This window comes from Ctenocephalides felis, unplaced genomic scaffold (genome assembly GCF_003426905.1).
Source record: "Ctenocephalides felis isolate EL2017-DRISC unplaced genomic scaffold, ASM342690v1 CF-g0.4_SCAFFOLD_01886, whole genome shotgun sequence".
Lineage (NCBI taxonomy): Eukaryota > Metazoa > Arthropoda > Insecta > Siphonaptera > Pulicidae > Ctenocephalides > Ctenocephalides felis.
Genome location: NW_020538040.1, coordinates 131,818,080 through 131,842,114, shown reverse-complemented (window position 1 = coordinate 131,842,114; position 24,035 = coordinate 131,818,080). Strand labels below are relative to the sequence as shown.

The 24,035-nt window shown below is 32.1% G+C and overlaps 1 protein-coding gene across 1 annotated transcript; it reads right to left on the bottom strand.

Moving 5' to 3' along the window:
• Positions 1-235: 235 nt before the first annotated feature.
• LOC113375912 (protocadherin-like wing polarity protein stan) lies at positions 236-22,661 on the bottom strand. The gene is given in 29 exon segments (XM_026615852.1): positions 236-438; positions 3,550-3,703; positions 3,974-4,024; positions 4,086-4,709; positions 6,045-6,227; positions 6,363-6,470; positions 6,723-6,826; positions 7,438-7,647; positions 8,667-8,855; positions 8,926-9,072; positions 9,414-9,634; positions 9,710-9,928; positions 10,235-10,406; positions 10,491-11,106; positions 11,226-11,597; positions 11,686-11,872; positions 12,707-12,831; positions 12,949-13,039; positions 14,014-14,213; positions 15,531-15,714; positions 15,786-15,925; positions 16,261-16,408; positions 16,476-16,613; positions 16,693-16,956; positions 17,027-17,926; positions 17,993-20,478; positions 20,515-21,552; positions 21,555-21,656; positions 21,659-22,661. Coding segments are annotated over 29 exon segments (10,404 nt in total). The 3' UTR covers positions 236-410.
• Between the last annotated feature and the right edge of the window lie 1,374 nt (positions 22,662-24,035).

Here is a 24,035-nt window from a genome sequence, read left to right as displayed (position 1 = left end):
TTCACAGAAACCAAAAGTAGATAAAATGGAATGTATAAGTAATAAAGATGATTAACAAAATGCATAAAATTCAGCATATATAGAGATTTTTTTTAAAATATCCATTATTAGAACTTGAAATTTTTAGTTTCAGTCTTTTCTAGAGCTTATATTCATATGTTACAAACTTACGATCGTATACACCAGCTCTCAGATTTCTATGTGGCAGAGTCTAAAATTCTCACATTTTTACCACACTGCAGCCTTCATAAACTTGTTATACAAATGTGATGAACAAAAAGAAAAACAATTCACTATTTCCCATTCAAAGGTTTGTTTCATAATTGACAGTAATGTATAGTATTAATTTTTATACTTTGACTTTGTGAGCAGTTTTTTAATTTTGTCTCGATTTTAACACTTCTTTAATACTACACCGGTGTTTCATCCATATTCTTCCTGTAATAATTAACAAAATAGTATATATTTCTTTTTTTAACTTAATATAAATAATATATTTTCATACCTCAGACCTAATCCAGTTATCAGAATGCAGCAGTAAGTTAAGGAGACTTGAGTTAGTATATTAATAAATACAGCATTAAATACACCTTTTTCGAAAATATTATTCTCAAAAATATTGTAAAAAAATGTATGTGAAATTTGCGACGCATAATCCTCAGCAACGAATTTCAATGTTCTAAAGCTAAATTTTCCGCCAATATGTTACTTCATTACTGACAAAGATATATCTAATATCATTGTTACGAAATCATTGAAAGAGTATCAAGATCATTAAAACGAGTTTCTTTCAACTTGGTTTCAACTTATTTTGAAACTATCCAGTGTTAGGACAAAGCATGTTGAGATTATGTCTAAAACGAGCTGACATTAATCCAAGTCAAAATAATTTTGAAAAAAAAAAAGAAAAGTTCACAAAATGCGAACTTAAACAGGAATATAAAAAGTCAAATGTGCATCCACTAACTGAAGATTATTTGCTTTTTCATCGCCAAACTTCACAAATTATATAATTATATATATATATATATATATATATATATATATATATATAATTATGTGTGTATATATACTACAAACCCCCGATGACCTGTATAAATACTTCATATTAAATAACCATGTACTGTAAGAATAAAATTATAAATATTAGAGTGAAAAGATAAAGCTGACATTATGATATCTAATATGTTATAAAGTAGTATTACCATAAGAGTGAATAATGACATTATGATCCTCATCACCATTCTAAATGAAAAATTTAAATAGAATTACGACATCAAATATTTAGTGCATTTCTTATAAGTTAGAGGAAACTTTTTATTGTACACTTTGAACTATATAGTATATAGTTTGGCAAATACAAAAGCAGAGTATTTAGTGGTGCTATTTCAGTAATTGAATAGTGTACATTATTCATAATAAATAAATTTCCAAAAAAGGAAATCTAAATTGCACTCACTTTGATATGTCAGTGCATGCTGAAAGATGTGTTTGATAAAAGCGTATTCTGCTCTTGTAAGGCTTAGATCAAATAGATCATAAATAAAATGAAGATCTTTTTTAACGTTAATTTGCTCATGAAAAAAATTATAATTACAAAGGGTATTGGCGCCTTTTCATAAAGCATCGGCACCACCCTGGCGATATGCCATTTCACGAGTTTTTTAAAAAAAAAGACTATATGCCAATGTTCAATTTCGTAGCTCATCATTTGGCTGAGAGATCTTTTTTCTTTTCAAAGACAGCTTTCTTCAAAATGACTTTTTGGAGGAACTGTAAACAGTATTGACAAAAAAACAAGATCTTGTTCATACTGGTATGAGCTATAAAATTTATAACAAATTGTTTAATTATCTATTGCTAGTGCACAAAAAAGTAAAAGTAATTTTTCATTTTGTATTTTCTGCTAATGGAACAACTTGGACTGCATTTTAATTAGCACCGTTCGAAAGCTTATCTATTCTCGCACTGTCAAAAATTGTATTTTCTAAGAGGATTTATATTTGTAACCGATATATATTTTATTGACTTATTATTTATTTCTTGAAATAAAATTTCATATAATAGACTTGTGTAATGTAAAAAAATCTAAAATTTAAGAAATTGAAATTGAAATACTTTATGCCGCACTCGTTAAAACTCGGAGTATTTTCTAAAAGCAAATTTTCAAAAATCAATAATTTTTATAATCGAACCAGTTTCTATAGGGCTTTAATAGTTTAGTATGTTCATTAAGACCAAGTACTCTATCGTTATACCAAGTAAATCGTCTAATTTTAATTTTAACAAACGTCAAAAAAACTACTCATTTTCTCAAACTTCGATGAATTTTTAAAATTAAACTCCGTAAAGGCGTAATATTTCAGTAAGTTCTATAAAACCATAATATATATCGCCAAAAAAGTTCCATAAAAACCGGCTTTTTTTAACATTTAATTACAAGAAAACAGCTCTGAAGATTTTCATTTAAAACTAACCAGTTTCATGCCCAACTAATATCTCTCCAACAGTTTTTGATTTTTTAAATCGATTCGGTAGTATGAGCTTAAAATGTGGACGAAAAATTCAACACTTTTTTCCATATGACAAAGAAATGGCTTGGCAGATTGTCGCACAAAACTGACAAACGATAGTCTTCATCGAGATACATAAAATGGCTTTTAAATTTCTGAAATCGGTTCAGGCTTTGACTTTGACGAATTTTTAAAGTTAAACGAGTTGTAGCGCCGTAATATTTTAATATGATCTAGAAGGCTATGGTATCTACCGTCAAAAAAATTATAATAAAAAACGTCGAAATTTTCTTTTAACACTTTATTACGAGAAAACGGCTCGGCCGATCTCTATCAAAAACTAATCAGCATGATTCCCAATTAATATCTTTCGAACGGTTTTTGAATTTTCATAATCGATTCAGAATTGGAGGCTAAAACGTGGACGAACAGTTTATCGTCGTACAAAACTAAGCAACGCTAGTCCTCATCGAGATACATGAAATGACTTTTAAATTTTGGAGAAAACGCCGAATTACGGCAAAAAATCTGTTCACATACACACACACACACTTTTTCCAAATTTGGTCTCATTCGATTCAGAATGGCTTGAAACGTCGAGAAAACATAAAATTAGCGAATCGGTTCATCGTCAAAAAAACCGATTCGCTAATTTTATGTATTTATATTGGATACATCCCATAGCAATGCAATGCAAGTATAATAAGTTTGAAAAAGGTGCCACTTTCACATATTTTCAATGTTATCTTGACCAAACGATGAGCTAAGAAGTTGAAAATCGGCATATAGGATTTTTTCAGATTGATCTATACATTGGTATATAAATCGTTTAAAAACCAGGGTTATAAGTTAAACAGGATTTTAACAAAGTGGTTTGATGTGTGGGTATAAAAGAGAAAAAATAGAATTTGAATAAATAAGGGAAAAGTAGGAAACAAAAGGTGCGTTCATACAATGACCTTATAATCAGATCATTTTTTTAAAAAAAGTGCATATGTGTTACCATATGATCCATGCGTATTTAGTTCATACTCACTCTTCGATATCTGTAATGTTAGTTAATGGTGCAATAATTTGCGGTGTTGAAGCAAGACTATGGCAGTATTGTGATGGCAGCGGTGATGATGTATGATTGGTCCCCAAACTTCCTCTTCGAGACCCACTACGTGAAATTATGCGATTCTGGTAATCTAATGGATAAAACAATACCAAAAATAATATAAAAAAACGTAACTACTAATAAAAATATACAATTTATGCCTATTGGTGACACATCTATATAATGAGCAGAAGGTTTAATGTAACTAGATCTCTAAAAATATCAACAATTTAATTTTTAAGAGTTAAATTTACACTTCATGGCATTATAATATTTTATAGTTTTGCGTCATAATGTCTCATCATAATGTTTTACAAGTATTATAGACTAAGCAGTTATTTAAATATCAAGTAATAACTACCTGGATTAGCAGCATAATTAGACAATGTAGGTGATGAATGATCCTCTTCAGCTACAAAATAAGACTCGGTTAAAAAATAGAATGCAATATATAAAACAAAATTTTATCTAACCTGTATAAGGAAATAAGTATTTATCACAAATATTATATTTTTCCGAGTTTACAGAGATTCTATCTGTTATATCAGGGTAATCAGAACAGTACGTGTTGGTCATATTTATATCTTGATTGCACATATTATCACTATTAGAATACGCCAAATATTGATTGTGTGGAACCACATTTATGCCACATCTATCATTTAAATAATTGCTCGAGTTAATAGCATATTCATGAGAGTTGTCTTCATTTCTATGTTGCATATTATCTGAAAACTCTTGCTTATCATACATATCCTTTCCATTGCTGTAAGGTGAGCGTTGGTCTTCATACCGATAATCATTATGACCATAATTGACTTTATCATAGTTTTTATCGATAAACTGTGGCATTTGCGGAGTAGAATTTTGACCCTCTTCATATTTACTATTTATATTCTGTTCACTATGTGAAATGTTTCTGCCGTATATAGATTCATGTCCATATTGTCCATTCAATTTTCGAACGTGATTTGTGTCCAATGTGAGGTCCGGATTAGGCAGCGGCATCGACGACTGAGTAACACTGTTTTTTAATGTGCTTTGTACGAGATTGGGCTGGATTTCGTTATCGGATCCAGTATCTTGGGACCATCGACCTATAGAATTAAAACATAAATTTAGTATTAACATCATGTAAAAACTAATTGTAAATGGTAGTTGTCCTTCAGAAACTTACAAAATCTTACTAATATACAAATGTAACATTACTTGTATATGATGTAATACATTCTATAATTACTTTAAATTCCTTGCAATATACATACTTTTTGCTAAGTCTACAAAAATTGCGTTTTGTTCCACTTAAACATTGAAAATATTAACTTAGTTTTTTTTTTTTTTCAATTAAAATATGATACAAAAAAGTAAAAAACTAACGGTGCATGACAACGTGCCTTAAAGCAAATTGCTGAAACTTGTCGTACCGCGATTAAACATTCGAGGAATAAAAATAATAATCCATGACAATTCCTCAATAATTGATTAGAATTGTTTTAAATATTTTCAAATCAATTATTTATTACAAATACATACTGTAAACTTATAAGTGCTTTTTAAATATGGGTGACGAGCGTATTCTACAAACAACTTATATGTATGTTTATAAAAAAATTGTTAAATTTTTTTTATATTTGATTTTTTTTCAAAACTTTAAAAATTATTTAAAAGTTCGATTTTTTTTTGAATTCTTGAAAATTAATTTTTTTTTTATTTTTTGAAAATTTAGAAATTTTTAGAAATAATCGATTTTTTTGAAATTTACGATATATTCTAAAATGTTTGTAAAAAATCGATTTGTTATTTTCCTAAATTTTTCAAAACTTTGATTTTTTATTGAAAATGATGAAAAATTTCGAAAATTTGATTTTTTGAAACTTTTTTGAAAATTTTGAATTTTCTGTAAACGCATTTTTTTCACTACAAAAGCAAAATGTTTTTTGAATTAATGTAATCGGATGATACGTTCTCTCAAAAACTGCATGACCATTTTTACACCATTTACACCATTACTATAACTTACCCTGTGGAAAGTTAAAAAAAAGGCCATTTGGAGGTCAAAAATGTTCATTGAACATATGTACATACATCAAATTATCAGATACTTTATAAAGATTTTAATAATATGTGCATATTTTGTGTCGATTTTTTTGGGTTCCGTACCAAGATTTTTATCTTCCCGTAGGGTTATTGTAATAGCAAAAAAATATTTTTTTATATATCTTTACGTTTCAGAAGTTTCTGAACATGTTGGTATACCTTAGAAAAAATGAATGTGTGTGTGCGTGTGTGTGCGGATACAAATTTTCGTCTACAATTACGGGAAGACCGATCAACCGATTTGAATAATTCAAAAAACATTCCTGTAGTTGTATACATACATACATATATGCATATATAACATATTAAACTATTTCTATAATATGATTTAGTACCTTTATTATATGGTAGGTATGAATCAGGTAGCTTACTAGACCACTTCGGTGCATAAATCGGTTTCATATATTGTGGATTGGATTGGACACTTGGAAATAACTGAGGACTGTTCATAACATGAAGATCAGGCGGATTCTGTGCTTCTGTTATATTCGGCAAATAATTGTGCAGCATCGTAGGAGCTGAAATTTATAGAAATTTTGTTATAAATACTTGTGTCGTATGAAATACTGCATATATAAACAAAAACATTAAATTTAATTTTTAATAACAAAAGTGTAAATTGAATATTTGAATATTCTAAAATATATTAATACCTTTACGTCGGTGTCTTCTATTCGAACTTTCGTCGTCATCACTAGAATAACTAGAAGCAAGATCTAAACTTCGGCCTTCCGAATCAGAATCACTGTCTGAACCTTTTTCTAAAAAAAATGAAGAAAATGCTTTGAATAAATGCATAAAAATATTTTTAAATGTAATTAATTATTAGGCTGATTAATTTCAACAAAAAAAAATTGAAACAAGAACGTAAAAATATGATAAACAACAGTTATTTATTTTTAAATTATGTATATTTTTATTCAATGTTTCCAAAAGCTTTTCATTAGTTGTGAACAATATTGAAATATGTTCCTTCCTAAAAACGATCATATTCTGAATAAATATATAATTACCTTCTTTGTGCCGATGTAAATTACTTTCATAACGTTTCATATATGATGGAACATCACTTGTAGAATTGGAAGTGCTGGTACTTCTAAGATGGCAATCGCTTCGACTGTAATAGCAAACAGAACTAGTCAGTACTGGTATCTTGCCTTGAGGCAAGTTACATGAATTTCCCGATATGTGTAATAAATAGCAAATCGACTTAATCAATAAAAAATAAATTAATTTATGAGTGATTAAAAGTATTCCGAGTGGATTTATTACACATAATTGTAAACATTTTGAAATCGGTTCACCCGTTTTTGAGAAAACGTCGATTTACGGCAAAAAATCTGTTCACATACACATACACATACACACATATTTTTTCCAAATATGGCCTCATTCGATTCAGAATGGCTTGAAACGTCGAGAAAACATAATTAGCGATTCGGATTTTTTGATGAAAACAAACTTCTCCTTCGGGAAGTTAAAAATAAATAAATGAATGGTAGTTATAACATGTGTATATATCACTGTAAAGTGTAAAGCATATAAAGATTTGATAATGCTAAGAGAAAATACATCAATAAATAATAGTATATGTGTTGTCATATAATCGAAAAAGTATTTCCTTCACAAATAACCATGATAATTATATAATATGCATTGATGTATTTTAAAAAATCAATTATAACTTAGAAATGTAGTTATTCTTTTTTTGGAGAATGGATTTAGTACCTGTAAGGACTAGAACTTGTTTTAGTTGTGGATCTGGATGTGGTACTTGATGCGCTAATGGCAAGGTGTCTGCGAGGTAAGTCGGATCCAACGGCCACTGAACCGGCAGTATTTCCAGCTGTTCCGGCATTACGCGAACCTCCCAAATGGCTCTGACTGCTCGATGATTCCAATAGTGGTAACTTGCGATCCAAGCATTGCATTATAGCCCTATAATTAAAATCGTGATGCACACATTTATTAATGTCAATCATACATATTTACATAATAATCAATTACAAATTATATATTTATAATAGCATTGGAAATTTTTATAATTAATTAAAGTCATACTTCAAATATGACATGATCGATTTTACCATGACAATTAGTAATTAGGACTTGAACCTTCATTAGAAAAATCAAGTAAATGCCGATTAATAAATTCTATAATATTCGTTCACACAGTAGATTATGTTAAACAACGCCTAAAGAAATATTGTTTTCACAATTTCACTCATCACGTAATTGTGTTTGAAGAACTTCATGTAATAAAATTAACATTCATTGACTGCTTGTATTTTTTTTTACTTTTTCGCTAACGATACAATCTCATTTTTTGAGTAGCTGTAATATCTAGTCTTGCCTATAAAAATATTTTCCATTTCAATAACTTCAAAGATTTATAGAGAAACTATGAATAATATAGAAATTATTTCAACAAACTTATGTTTCGTACACGGCGCAAATGTTGCATTTGTTTTATTATTTTCATTAGAATTATTTACGGGGTCAGGGTAAAATATTCTTCTGATTCAAACATTTTTTTTATTAAATCAAGATAAGTACTGCAATTTGTACTTTTTTGCTCTTGGTTTATTTACTCAATAATTTATAAGCAGCTTTCTGAGCTCTAAAAGTTTATGAATACAAGTTTCCCTGAAAAAATTGCAACAGTTCAAAAATAGGAATTGTTCAATAACACAACTCATTTCGGCCCATTATTATGAACAAACAGGAAAAAGTAAATTAATTAATAAATAGTAAATAAATTTACTTCTGGTATTCAACAAACTGAACAAAAACCACAGCACTGGAACTGTTAATTCCAGTTCAATTAATTAATGGCATTTCAATGTATATATAAAGAAAAATTTGCTTCAAGATACGAGCGATTTCACATACGAATTAAACACATATGTTGAAGTACCAGAGAATTTAGCTTTATTTAATATTAACTGTAAACTCACCTATAAATATTTTCTTTAACTCGCTTATTAATTATGCAATAACCCACTAAACTAAAGAATCCATGTACTAATATAGTGACATCCAATAAGTAACCCAGGGTTGGTTCTCTATCACTCGAGGTCAATAAAGCTAAAACCCACATTGTAACTAGCAAAGGTAGTGAGACAACTGACAACCAGAGCAAAGTTCTGAAAACCAAAATAAACGGTTGTAGATGATATATAATTAATTTTTATTCTATAAAACTAAACATGTTACCTTAAATTTCCAAATCCAAGAACGTGCTCTTTCAACGTAAAAGCAGCTTTCATTGATAAGAAAAGAACAATCAATGAAATAGCAACTGTGAAACAAATAGGAGCTGCTAACCACCAAATCACAGACTCAAATATTGAAAGCCAACAGCTGTAATAAATTTTTAATCGTTGTTTATATGTCTTCTCAATTAAAGTTTGGATAATATCAAAAGTGCATAAAATCATAATAATTATGAATAATTTTTTACTTATAAACAATGTATTGTATTTTATCTGTTCTTAATATTCTCATAGAAATACTTATGTATTCTGATAAAACACATGATAAAACTAAATCATTTCAATAAATTATAATTATAGTAAATCAAAATGTTAAGTAGATAAACACAAAAATTTGCAGGCTAGTTTGAAATCTAGATGTTCCATAAACAGTTCAAATGATAAATATTTACATATATGCAGACTTATTTCTATAAATGTTATGCTTACAATATATTATTGCCATACTGATGAGCTCGAACTCCTACTGATAGACCAGTGATAATAGCGGGACTTGCATATCCCAAACCATAATAAATACACATAGGGCCATGATTAATATCACGCATCTCAGTCAGCATTCTGTATAGATGCAGCATATCAACAAGTGACCAGCAAAAAGTGGCTAACCAAAAGTAGTGCAGCCACATTGCTACTAATTTACATGGAAACTGAAATAACAATTTTTTTAATATAACTGATTTGAAACAATTTGGAAAGTTAGAGCAATTATCACTTTAGCATACCTCAAACTCAATCAGTGTTCTTCCAGATTGTAATGCAATAAAATAAAGAAACTCTGCCATAAAAACGCAAAGAATCAAATTTGTATGAATCCTTATAGAGTTAGTCTGTGGTCCACGTAATAAGCCAAAAGTAACCAATACAGTCAATAATAAAACCAATGCTATACTGAAGCTCAAGTAATGTAAAATATTTTGTTGTAACGAAGGTTCTGGTATTTCCTGAATAAATAATATATTTAAGGTATATATTTAAGGTATATATATATATATATATATATATATATATAATTTGTTTTTGCATAGCTTTTACTACTCTGGTATGTAAAGTAGAATTATTACATCTATATTATCATAGGTTATATTATACCCACTTTGATATTAATATCTATAATAAAATAGTTACGTGATTTTTGGTTATTGGCTTTTGAAGCCTATTGCACGCTAATTATTAATAATTTCAGACATATCTTACTGAACGACAAGGCATAAAAATCTATTTTATTAATAATTAATCAATTTCTTTACCTTAGGATCGATAACATCCACAAGAACAGCGTACGTTGATAATTGAGTGCATGAACAATTTATCATAACTTTATTATTTTCATAATCAGTCGAAGCCTGATATTTTAATTGTTGGTAAGTCATTTCTTGCGGTAATTCTGTTTGGCAGCCAATTCTGGACCACATTCCCTCTCTATAAAACACATAATACACACATTATTAAATTATATAGTTACACCCATGCTTCATTAAATGTAGTGCTTATTATTATTGTTACCCATTTGTAACTCTCCAGTGTACACACTGTGGATTAGCTCTAGGTAAAGCTTGTAAATTTTCTAAATTTAGCCACATTTGAAGTCTAATTGGCTGCTTAAGATCCAAATTACTGAGAGGTTTATAAATGAGCTTAGCATCATTATTTTTTTCATCCTCGATCAATGGCAATGCTAATGGAGCTTTCATATCATTTACATAACCATTATCATAATTCATGTTCTCTGATAAATAAGACAATCTATTATCTGTTGACAAACTGTCATCTGTATTTATTTTTGGGGTATTCGAACCCTTCATCAAAGAATTTGCATCACTTATTACAACATTATTATTCATGGTTTGATTTATTGACTGCTCGTTAATAACAATTTGTATTTGGGAGTCTGGATAATTATTTCTTTCGGCATCTGAGGCTTGAGAAGGAGTAATTTCCTCATTTTTATATCCTGGTATTAATATTGTAACTGATATTATTGGACTCGCAACCATCATGTCGACACCCCATCGTCTTGATACGGTATAATCATATTTTTGGGGAAACATTAAACCTGCTTCTTTGTACTGAATATATGACAAAACGGACCTGGGTCGTGTTAGGCTTTGCATTGTTATTTCTCCTGCAAAACAAAAAAACAATTACTAATTTTGTATTCAAGGATCCGGGACGGATCCGGATATATATATATATATATATATATATATATATATATATATATATATGTAGTTTGCCTACCTTCTTCAGGTTGACTTATTCCCAGAACATCAAGAGGCACCATTACTTTTGTCCTCTTGTCGAACTTGTCCGGTGACATCATAAAATTATTGTATTTAGGAAAAGATATCATTCTTGATAATTTCTTTTTCCCATACACCTCAAAAGGAAAGAAAAAACTGGATGTATCTGGCAAAACAACTTTTTCTGTTGTGTAAGGCATCCTAGATTTGTGTTGATTGCTCGATCCAGCATATTTATTTTCATTCGACACGTACTTGTTTGTGTCATTAACTAATCTTTGCTTAGATGATTTCATTAAATAATCACCATCCGAAGAGTGTGGTTCATAACCAAATAAAGATTCTGCTGTGACAATGTCTAATCCTAATACTGTAAAAAATATTATATATATATATATATATATATATATATATATATATATATATATATAAATTATAATAAACAAAATTTTTTTTACCCATATTCATTTGAGTGATTTCAAAGGGGCTTGTGTATGTATCATGTTGATTTTTCGCTAAGGTATTTATATACTTATACAATAATTTGACTAAATAATCAACATTTCTTCCAGTTAATTTAGCAATTTGATTCCACTCCTTTTCATAACGCACGTCTAGTATGATACTTGCAACTGAGACTATGTTCTGCAATTAAAAATTATTTCTTCTTTAATGAAAAATTTAAGCACTGATAAAAGAAAGCAATAAGTGAGAAATACTATTTTAACCACTTGCGCTGACAAGAAATTCACAGACGCGTGTACCAGAACGGTCCAGAACGGAACGCTAGAATGCATCACATAACTCGCATTGTGTTCGATTCCTCAAAGAAGTCGGGAAAAGATTTATATTTTCTAAACTAATTTATTATCAACCTAAGACATAATATAGTTATTTGAAGGAATCTCCAAAATGGCATGATTTTTCGAAAAATCGGAGTTTCGATTATGCCTCTTTTTGACCAATAAGATTGAATATTGTTTTTCTTCACTTGGGACATCAAAGTGCATAAAACAAAATATGCTTCCATTCCATCAACATTCGAATCGCTCCACTTGTCTTCATATTTATTTAATTTGTGAGTATTATTTCGGAGTATCTGGCTCGCGTAACGATTCGTTTCAGTTACAATAATTTGCCAAAAGTCGTCCGTTAGTATTTCATTTACCATTTGTAAAACTGTGACACCTTGCTCAAAAGGTATATTTATTTTCGAAATTCGAGAATATTACCAAATTTTAGATATATTTTCGTTATACCCAAAGATTCTGTGACAACGCATGACGACGTGTATACCACGTCGACGGCGATTCTGTGACAAAAGCATTACGACGTAGCACGTCTTTCCAGCGCAAGTGGTTGATGTAGAATATAATAAAATTTAATTAAAAAAACTAAGAGACATATCCATTAATCAATAATCATCACCTTGTGGATTCTTTATTAATACTTTTTATTGTAGTTGCAGTTTAAACTTACCTGTATATAATCTTTATCTTGACTATGAGATAAATTCAATCCCGTTTGACTCAATTCATAAGCAATAAGGTATTGCAAGATACCTTCACTAATTAGCACATCAGCCCCATACAATTTATTCTCATCTACAAATAAAAATAATGTAAATGTATACTTGTATTCAAATAACTACTAGGAAAAAATTAAAATTTTGAACATACGAGATTCTTGATGATAATGTTTAGCATCCATGATAGAAGAACTGTATTTCAAACAAGCATTATTCAAATCTTCTGCTAATTTGATCGCCACAAATGTATTCAGGGTTAATTCATTATGTTCCAATTGAGATAACTAAAAACAAAAATATATATATAATTGCATCATATTTGTGTAAAACCTGTATTGATTATCATATAGTGTTAATCAAGTATGCTTTACCTGATTAAATATAATTTCAATTTATGATAATTTATTTTAAACTAACTTATCCCCGCTGGAATAAAGTATAAAATTTATACAATCAAACAGTTACCATCAACATCATATTGAACAATAGTGAAGTTCTTTTTCACTTTAATAAGTGAATTAAATATATACAGTAGAACTCCAATTATTCGAATTAATGGGGACCGGGACCCATTCGGATAATCAAATATTCGGATAATCGGAGTTTGTTTTTAAAATTGCCATTGGAGAGAAAAAAAGTTACGTTTTGATATTGCACTATTTTTTTTATTGAATTAAATGAAAGAAACATGACATTTTCACATATTTTAAATATAAATAAAATATACTTATGTACAAGTTTAGAAATAAAAATCATTGTTTTGTAAACATCTCCGTCAAATCAAAACAAACAATGTGCCTACACTGGCTTTGCTGGTGGAAGAATAATAGCGCATTTATACTTTTTTTGGACAATTTTTTTTCTGAAAGTGATTCGGATAATCGGCGATTCGAATAGTCGGAGTTCAGATAATTGGAGTTCGGATGATTGGAGTTCGGGTAATTGGAGTTCTACTGTATATTTAATTGAAAATATCCCTTGAATTCAATTGATTAATATTAACAATTATATGTTAATTAATAAACATAGCCCAGATACTATGGTGATTAATTGGCACAATATAATTATTATGAAAACACATTGTCTCAGTATAAATACAATATTATCGAGATAACCAACCCCTGTCAAATAATCTTGTAAATATCGCATCTAATCATGTAAGATGACGGGCATATGCCGGGTCTGCAGTTTTTTTTAAATAAACATCTAGATTATGCATTATATTATAAGATGTACAAAAACTTTAAAATCACAATACCTGTTTCCTAAGTTCAATAAACGGTTTAGAGGTACAATTAAAAAGATCCGGTTGCTGCCATCCGCCCAGAGTGGAATCACAAAGACGCGATGCGCGTCCGCTAGCCGGTGCAGGGCAACTGATGATTGCTTCGCTGCCAAAACTAGTACGAGGCCACCAAAGTTCTGCATCCTGCGCACGTGGACATGAATCGTACACCACTACAAAATTAAACATAACCAGCTGTTAATTAACTTCCCGTAGACTAATTGTAAGTTATTGTAATCGTCCAAAAATCAAAATTGAAAATTTTAACAGTTCTTCACGTTTTGAAGGTTTCTGAACATTTTGGCATACCGCAAAAAAACAGATGTGTGTATGTAGGTATGGATACAATTTTTCGTCCACGTTTTCAGGCACACGGATCAACCGATTTGAATGAAAAAATCGATTCCTATTGATAGGGAGATGTGCTGATTAGTTCTTGGCAAAGGCAGGTCCAGCCGTTTCGAGATACGGAGCAAAAAGTGCAGAAAATAGGAATCGAGTTTTTGAGAGAACGGAACATCCGATTTGAATGATTCAATTCGTAATGACGGGGGAAAGTGGTGATTATATTTTAGCAAAGGCAGGTCCAGCCGTTTCAGAGAAACGTAGCTAAATGTGCAAAAATGGCATTTTTTGAAAAAACTAAGCATCCCGATTTGAATGATGCAAAAAACTATGCTTGTTTTGACAAAATAATCGCTTTTGGAAAAAAAAATCAATTAATAAATCATTTTAACTTTGTGATTCAGTTTATATAACTCTTATAAATATTAGACAATATTACAGTATTTATAATTATTTATTTGAAAACAGTTTAATTCCTCGAACATTTCATTACGGTACGGGAAGTTCCAGCAATTTGCCTTAAGGCACGATGCCATACAGCACTAGTTTAACCGTTTCGACTCGAATGCCGCCACTCCGGCAGCAAAATTCATATAAATCTCGCATTTTGCGAGTGGAAAATGTTAATATATCATTTGTAAAGTCAGTAGTCATTTTATATATCGATCAACTTCACTTACTTCACTTAATACAATAATACATATCATGGTCATAACTAAATTATACTATCCTAGACTATATACGTCATATTTAATTTGAAATTAAAATATTAAAATCTATTTATAAATCTATTTTTTCGAATTATCAAAAATTGGAATATTTCAGTGTTCAACATTTTCCTAAAGATAGGCATCAAAATGGACAACAAAATGAAGATGATTGTGTTTTTATAAAAACGCATTTTTAGTTCTCAGAGATATTAGTTCAAAATTAGTTTATAAAATTTCAGGCTAAATGAAAAATATAGAATTCAAATTAAAGTTTTATTTATTATTATTAAATTATTTTTTCTTAAAGTTTTCATGGTCTTTTTATCTAACACTATATAATTTTAAAATAAGTTCGGTCCATCAATATATCTGCTGAAATTAAAATAAAAGCAAAAGATTGTTTTGTAAAATTTAGTTCAACAAAACATTATTTACCTTCGCATCCTTTTAAAGTAATTTCCGCATAAGGATTGGGACAAGTGTCACATCGTCGACCGATGACGCCTTCTCTACAAGAACATTGTCCGCTAATTTTGTCGCATGTCGAACTGAAAGAACCCGTGCTATAGCAATTGCATGGAAAACAAGCATTCTGACCTTCTGGCTGATAATGGTTTTCCTGATATTTTGTATAAAGTAAATTAGTAAATAAATTAGAAATTCTTATGTCAGATCCAATTATAAACTTACGTTACAAGAGCATTCTCCTGTTGTTTTATGACAATCAGGATTATAACCCTTATCCACATCACAATTGCATGGTCCACATTCTCCTACACCCCACCAGCCTGCCGGACAAGGTTGCTCTAGTACTATTTCGCAATATTCACCTGTGAGGTTGTAAATAACAAATTGAAAAATTACAAAGATCATCAGTATCAAGAACTAATGCTCGCTTTTTATTAGAATCCGATTGTTATTAACGAACCGATATGTATCAAACGAAACACTTAACTGAGTGGAAAAAAGTTATGATGTAAAAATTCAAGGCTCATATATTTTAAGTCTGTTAAGTTTCTCATGCAAATATATATCAAGTGTAACAGTCAAATCATGTAAATTCTCAAAAAATACAATTTTGTATATTTCGAAATAATTTGCAAATGGAAAAAATCGCATATAGAACCAGACTATTCTAATAAAAATTCCAATTCTTTTGCAATACCTGAATACAAAGAGCTGTTACAACTGCAATAATATGCCTTGTCTAATGTGTAATCCATATGACATGTTGCACTATTTTGACAGGGATTAACATCACACTTCGAAATACATTCTTTGCCAATATAGCCTTTTTCACAAACACATTCAGCCTAAAAGTATAATAAAATAGAATATTCATAAAAGGTACAATAAGTTCACAAAATGCATATAACATACTTCATCCCACTCCATGTTACATTCGGAATTTTCTGGACAACTAATAGGACATTCAGCTTGCGTTCCGCAACCTTCCTGAACATTCTCCTGCACAGTTGGTCGATTAAGTACTGATTGCAAGTTTCCTACTCTAACATCCTAAAATTACATTGAATTGAGGAATTAATTTGAAATTATTAACATTTATATCGTTTATAATTATTTATAAGTTGTTTACCTGAATGCACCCAACAAAATAACCATAATCAAAATTGCCGAAAACTCCAGAATCCATACCAAGTACAATTTTTCCGATATACAATCCCTGAATCTTGTGTGTTACAGGTAATATAGCCATTCTGTGATTATAATCTAATGAAAAAGCTAATTCTGTGCCAAGCCACTGTATTTCAATTCGGTGCCATTGACCGTCCGATAAATTGACACTTGACAAATAAACTGGATCATTGTTATAAGTATATTGCAAAAACCCATCATTCAGCTGATAATGTAAAAATAGAATTTATAATAACAACATAAACAAGTGATATTAAATATTTTGCTAAACTCACCGATACTATAGCCTTGCTTGTTTGACCCAATTGGATTGACATCAGAAATGCATTTGATTGCCTTGTTCGAATAGATAATGCATTCAACCAAGGCAGCTGAATAGGCCTTAAAAGAGGATTGAATGAAAGTAAGCCATCACCTTGAAAACGCCATGGTGGTGTGGTAATTTCATTGCAATCTTTGCCAGTGAAACCCTCTGCACACAAGCAATGATGAGATCCCCATTTTTCAATGCATGTACCACCATTATAGCAGGGATCAGATGAACAAAAATTTGATAACTCTGGACAGCCCAATATTGTGGCATTATCGGCTACAAAGTTATTTAAATCAATAAAACGATGATCTATGTGAAGATCGCCAATGCAACCTACAAAATCTCTAGAGTTTACTTGCAATGAATTAGGAACATTAGGTAATCCACCAATTTGTAAAGGTCCTGTCAAATCTAAATATCTATGGCAGTTTTCAGTTAATATTACACATTTGCTTGGTAGCTCGAGGTATGTCGAATTAGCGCACATCAAATCTATGCCTCTATTTTCCATTTCAGGAGATAGTGCCAATGTAGAATCACAGTCGTCTACTGATAATATTGCTGTTCTGTTAAAATATTCAACTACAACACTATGCCACAAGCCATCAGCAACTCCTCCTGGTACATTTGTGTAAACTGTAGCAGTGCCTTCGCCTAATGAAAACGAAAATTGTACTGCACCGTCTACGATTTCAAGCGCTACAAAGTCGTTCTCATTATTGTATCTGCCGTTGTATAAAAGTAAGGAATTTTGCTCCAATGTAGCGAACCGTAATTTTATATGAAATCTATTTCTTTGATGTAAACTTGGAAAAGTTAGGTAAGAACCGCGGACAAAACTTCGGGATCGTAATTCGCACATGTGATTGAATTCGTTATGAGGATCAATCTGAGATTTACGTTCCATGGTATAAGCTGCCGGAGTTATCAGAGTTACCCGTTCTTTACTTTTAGTTCTTGGGCATTTTTCACACATACTATCCAGGTCGCGCTCCATTAGACAATTTCGCTGCGTCATACAATTATTGCCGGTGCAGTTACTAAGAACTGTTTCACAATTTACACCTGTGAATGGCATTTCACAAATGCAAGTGTAGCCACCTTCTCTCCGCATACATACACCACCATTTTTACATGGATTCGAATAACATAAATTAACTTCGGTATCGCATAGGTAATGCTCTCTGCTCCCTGTATATCCTTCAGGACATTTACAAGCAAATGTGGTAACAGGATAAATTGATCTGAACAAAACTGTATCACTGTGAATAAAACCACTCGCATTGCCAAATCTTAGAACCGTAACACACTGCTCGAAATTCAAGCAGGGTTCATGAACGCATAAATCGTCATCAAACGGTAGCACTTGAACAGTAGAAATACTTTGTAGTAGCAACCTGTGCAAGTACACCCTCTCCTGCAAGTATTGTGGTTTGTAAAACGACATAGAGGGAGTGTCAAAACGACCGGCTGAAAATGATACGTTTAAAACTCGAGAATTGACGTCAGTATCGTCCTGAACACTCAACAGAAATATATGTTCCTTTGAACAAGGTATAATTGCCGCAAGGCCATCAATGAAATAATTCATCAAAGGTGATAAAAATGCTTCACTAGTCATATCATTTAAACGCACAGTTACCGAATTAAGTAGCATATCCTCAGTTACTAAGCGCACAGTCATTGTCATTACAGCTTGTACATCATTAACTCCATCTGATACTGCAACTTTCATAGATGCTTGTCTTGGCACATTGGTATTCAGTTGAGGTGATAATGTTAGCTCACCAGTAGACTGATTCAAATACAACAACCGAGCATTGTTTCCAGACAATATTTTGTAATCAAGTTTATCTGTCACATCAGCATCAAATGCTGGTATTCTGCCAATTGCCCCAGATGGAAAATGATCCTTGTAATTATTAACAAATATTTGAAAATTCTTCAAAACAGGCGCGTTATCATTCACATCTGTTACAATAACATCCACATGGACATCATTTCTCAAAGGAGGACTAGCTGCACGTACTACTAATTCAAATTTCTTTTTAGGTGATTCGTAGTCCATATCTACCATAGTTAGCAGTTCCGCAAGATCAGATCCCGGGCGTGTCATAAGACTGAAGCTGTTGCTGTCTTCCCCACCAATAATTGAGTAGTGTATAATTGCGTTAATTCCTTCATCTGGATCTTGCGCATGAAGAACTCCAACAAGCGAGCCCACAGGACTGTTTTCAGGAATATATAATGTGATTCTGTTACTGGCGAACGTTGGAGGATTATCATTAACATCTTCAATTCTAATTTGAACTTCGGCTGTAGAACTTAGTGATGGAGTGCCCAAATCTTTTGCAACCGCCTGTAAGTGGTATATAGCAACAGATTCTCGATCCAAACCCTTATTAGTGCGTATTACTCCAGAAGATGGATCAATAACGAATGAAGCATCTTCGATATCTTTTTCAACCAACGAATATCGAATACGGCCATTCATTCCGATATCAACATCCGTAGCTGAGACTTGAATCACAGATGTTCCAATGAGAGCATTTTCTGGTATGGAAGAAAGATACATAGGTGCAGTAAACATCGGTTTGTTATCATTTACATCCGACACAGTGATTTCAATATCAGTAGTATCGGACAAAGAAGGAGTGCCACCATCCTGTGCTGTGACGGTTAATAAGTAACTGCTAGCAGTTTCACGGTCTAATAAGTTGTTTGTGACGATTGCACCAGTTTGTTCGATTACTCTAAATGGTTGAGGACCACTTGCATCTTCGGATAATGTATACGTTAACTCTGCGTTAAGACCTACATCTCCGTCGCTCGCAGACACAACTAATACAGTAGTTCCTAATGGAGCATCTTCAAAAACTGATGCGCTATATGGAGCATTTTCAAAAACCGGCGCAAAATTATTAGCATCAGTAATATTTACATAAACTGTTGCAGTATCTACTCTACCTCCAGAATCAGTAGCTGATACAGTTAAAATAAACCTTCGTTCTTGTTTATAGTCTAAATTTTGCGCGACAGTGATGAGTCCGTACCCGTTCTGAGAAGTGATCGCAAATCTCCCACGTGTGTTTCCGCCAGATATTTCGTAGTGCAACCTAGAGTCCTCATCTGGGTCTGTAGCTATTACCTGAACTACTGGAGTTCCCGGCACTTCGTCCTCAGCTAGTGACACCTCGTAATGTTTGGGATTGAATGCTGGATCATTATCGTTTACATCCTGCACAGTAATCAATACGGAAGCAGAAGCGGAACGTGACGGGTTTCCATGGTCTTTAGCCATAACTTGAAATTGATATTTCGATTGTTTTTCTCGATCCAAAGTTGTTGTGGTATGTACCCAACCAGTTCGGGAATCAACAGATAAAGGAAAATCAGTAGTACTTACTACTTCCTCTGATTGGCCGTCTTCAAAGCTGAGACCAGTTGAACTAGTAGCATCAATGATAGAATAGGTAATTTCGGCATTATCACCTTCATCGGCATCATACGCCTGAACACGTACAATATTATAACCGGGCGGAACAGATTCAAGAACAGATTCTTGAAATAACTGCGCATAAAATCTGGGACTGTTATCATTCACGTCAACTACATTTATCAATAGTTGAGTTGTGTTTGATCGTGATGGACTTCCCCCGTCTTGCGCTCTTACCACTAATCTGTAACTTCTTGTAGTTTCGTAGTCTAAAGGTTTCACTAAACTAACCTGGCCAGTCATACTGTCAATTGAAAACTGCGACATAGTGTTTCCTCCAATAATAGCATAACGAATGAAAGCATTTACACCAGCATCTGCGTCGGTTGCAACTACTTGAGCTATGACCGGATTATCATTACCGCTATCTTCTTTGATATGCACAGAATATGTACGTTCGCCAAATTGAGGATAATTATCATTATCATCCAGTACATTTACAACAACTGTTGCTGTACTTGTTTTACGTGCGCTCGTTGGATGAGCTAAATCCTTAGCAGTCACAATAACAGAATAAGATTCTACGCGTTCACGATCTAATTGACTACGAACAGTCAAAACACCAGTTTGCGCATCTATTCTGAATGGTTGATTAATGACATCCGTCGAATCCTTTTCACCCGAAATATTTTCTATTGCATACTCTATTTCCGCGTTTTTACCGACATCTTGATCAGTAGCGCGTAAAGTTACTACGGTTGATCCAGCTGATGCACTTTCTCGTACACTTGCATGAAACTCTGAGCTTTCGAACGTGGGCGCGTAATCATTACAATCTAAAACATTAATCTGCAGAGTTGTAGTTCCCGATCTTGGTGGAAAACTGTCATCTGTTGCTAAAATACGAAAATAATGCACATCAACTAGTTCCCTATCCAAGCGGACCATTGTAACGACGGACCCTGAATGCGCATCTATCTGAAACATTCCTTGTGATCTGGAATCCAGCAAAGACGTCATTGTGTATTCTATAGTAGAGCCTTCAGGATCCTCGCTCTTAGAGTTGTTACTGCCGCAGGTGGTATTTGTTCTTCCATAATAGACGCGACATATAATGCCTGCTCGAAAAATGGAGACTGATTTCTGAGTTCACGCTAACACGTTTAGCTATATCAGTATCGTTGAATTCCTGATGATGATAAACTATTTTTAGCCTATGTTCTGTATCAATTACATCGATCCCTTCACAATTTAATTTAAATAAAATTACTATCTTCCATAAAGATTCATATATGCAAACATCATCGCGTGCGACTAGATGAAAATTTTGAGTTTCGACCGTAAATCTATCATCATTTAAATCTATAAACGTTACTTTGCAATATTGCTCAACCGATTTAGGCATAAAGCTAGCTAATGAGTTAATAAATTGCGATTTTCGTAAACAAATGCTTTGCCATGGCTTATCAGTTGTTGGAATAGCAAACGAGGCGTAAGTCTCCGATACCCATCTTTTCGCATCTTCAACTCGTTTCTGAATTTTCGAAGCAGTTAGAAAACGAATCGATCGTTTCATACGAAGTATTTTCTGCCGTTGAATGCTATGAAGCAAGTACTGGTGGGCAGTCTCCAATCCAGTATTCTGTGGACTCATATGGCCGCGTGTTTCTCTTTTGTTACGGATTTCTTGATCAGGTTCATCGAATGATAGACGACTACTCAGATCAAAATAACCATCGCTACAATCAGCACCAGTTATTAAAATCCGTAACGGTAAACTATAGTAATCAATATTTCGCACACGACTTGATACCGAGTCGACGTAGAACGTAAATAAACTAGGATAATATAAGCCATCACAAGACAATTGTTTCTTCAGATGAACTGATCCTGTGTCATGGTTTACGTGAATGATACGATGAACATAACTAGCCGATTTATGTGCATTGATTGAGTAGGCGCGATCGGAACCGAGCCTGTGAACAGATGCGTTGAAAATTATTTCACCGGCTGGAGCGTTTTCATGTACGATGATCAAATAGCAGGAGCAACATTTGAGGAGCAGCAATAGAGTCAGCAGAATTGACAGACGCGTCGGGCAAAGGCCCGCAAGTTCTCGCATTCTAGCAGTACTCCTCGCAGGCCTAAAATCAAATATCATTGATTAGTTCAATTGTCAGTCACAAAATAAAAAAAATACGTTGAGTGAATTTTAAATAAAAGCTCGGATAATAAGATCGAACAAAACCAAGTAGTGCATTTCTCTTATAAAGAAATAATTGTTTAAGAGCCACGCATCAAAATGTTTAGTCAAAATTTTTTGTTCGAAGATGTATATAAAAAAGGTAAACAATAGCAATTAATATCACCAAATATATATATTAAACAAATGATTCAACACTTCAGCCATCGCGCTGTTTTCCGCAAGAGTGACAACTGTAAACATATGAGCCAACAAGCCGCCCAAATATTTGTTAAACAAAATATTTTAAGATTTTCCAACCATGTTTAATTAAAATGTATTTGAAAAATAAAAATAACACTTTCAAGGAACAAAAAACAATAAATTAGAATTTTTAATAATGTGACTTAAAGTATTAAATCTTGAATCAAATGTCGACACACTGTATGTCGTTTTTAGGCGACACTCGTACAGGTCATCAAACAAATAACAAAAAATACGAAAAAGTAGATCTCTGATGTTCAAAAAAATCGAATTATTTAGGTGTCATAAGAGCTTCTGTGAATCCCTAAAAACAAATAGTGCCACTTAAAATGCCTTCTTTTTATGCGATTTCATACAGTGATAGCATTAAGAATGCACTGCTATATTTCGATACAACTTTCTTGTTGAAAAATTTGAAAAATATGTATTTAACGATATGGTAAGTTGTGTTTATGATACAAGGCGACGTAAAAGCTAGAGGGCGCGTTTTACTCGCAAATTTTGCCAGCTACACATTCAGTTTGACCTGGCGAGTATTTTTACGTGCTCACTTATAATGTGTTAAGCATAATAATAACTAAGCAAAGTATAAGATATTTATTAGCCGAAATTAGTTATAGCATATCATATACCATGTAGTGTATTGATTTCAGAATAAATAAAAAACAAGTCATTAATATTATTAATAAAAAGCGTTTTCTCTTAAAAAAGCGGGAAATTTAATTTCATGATTTTTCATTAACTGTTGAGTTAATGAATTTGCTCAATCTGTAAAATATTTGTAGGAAACCTTTAGTATATTTATTCCATGTAACAGAGTTCGGCCCTGGGATATTTTTTCAAAAAGATATATGATGATTTGTTTTGATTAAATATACTATTTCTGCCCTATCTTGTTCCAAGGTAAATATCCTTAAATATTTCATTGGAACCGAACATTACCAGAGTTCCCGTGTTTTGATGTCTAATGCGAAAGCTCTCTCACAGGACTTCCCCGCCCGTTTAAACAACCCCCATTCCCTACAATGTCCGTGGGTTCGTGCACCCCTAAGCTTATGACTCATGTCTAGCCGTGTATAGTCATATCGA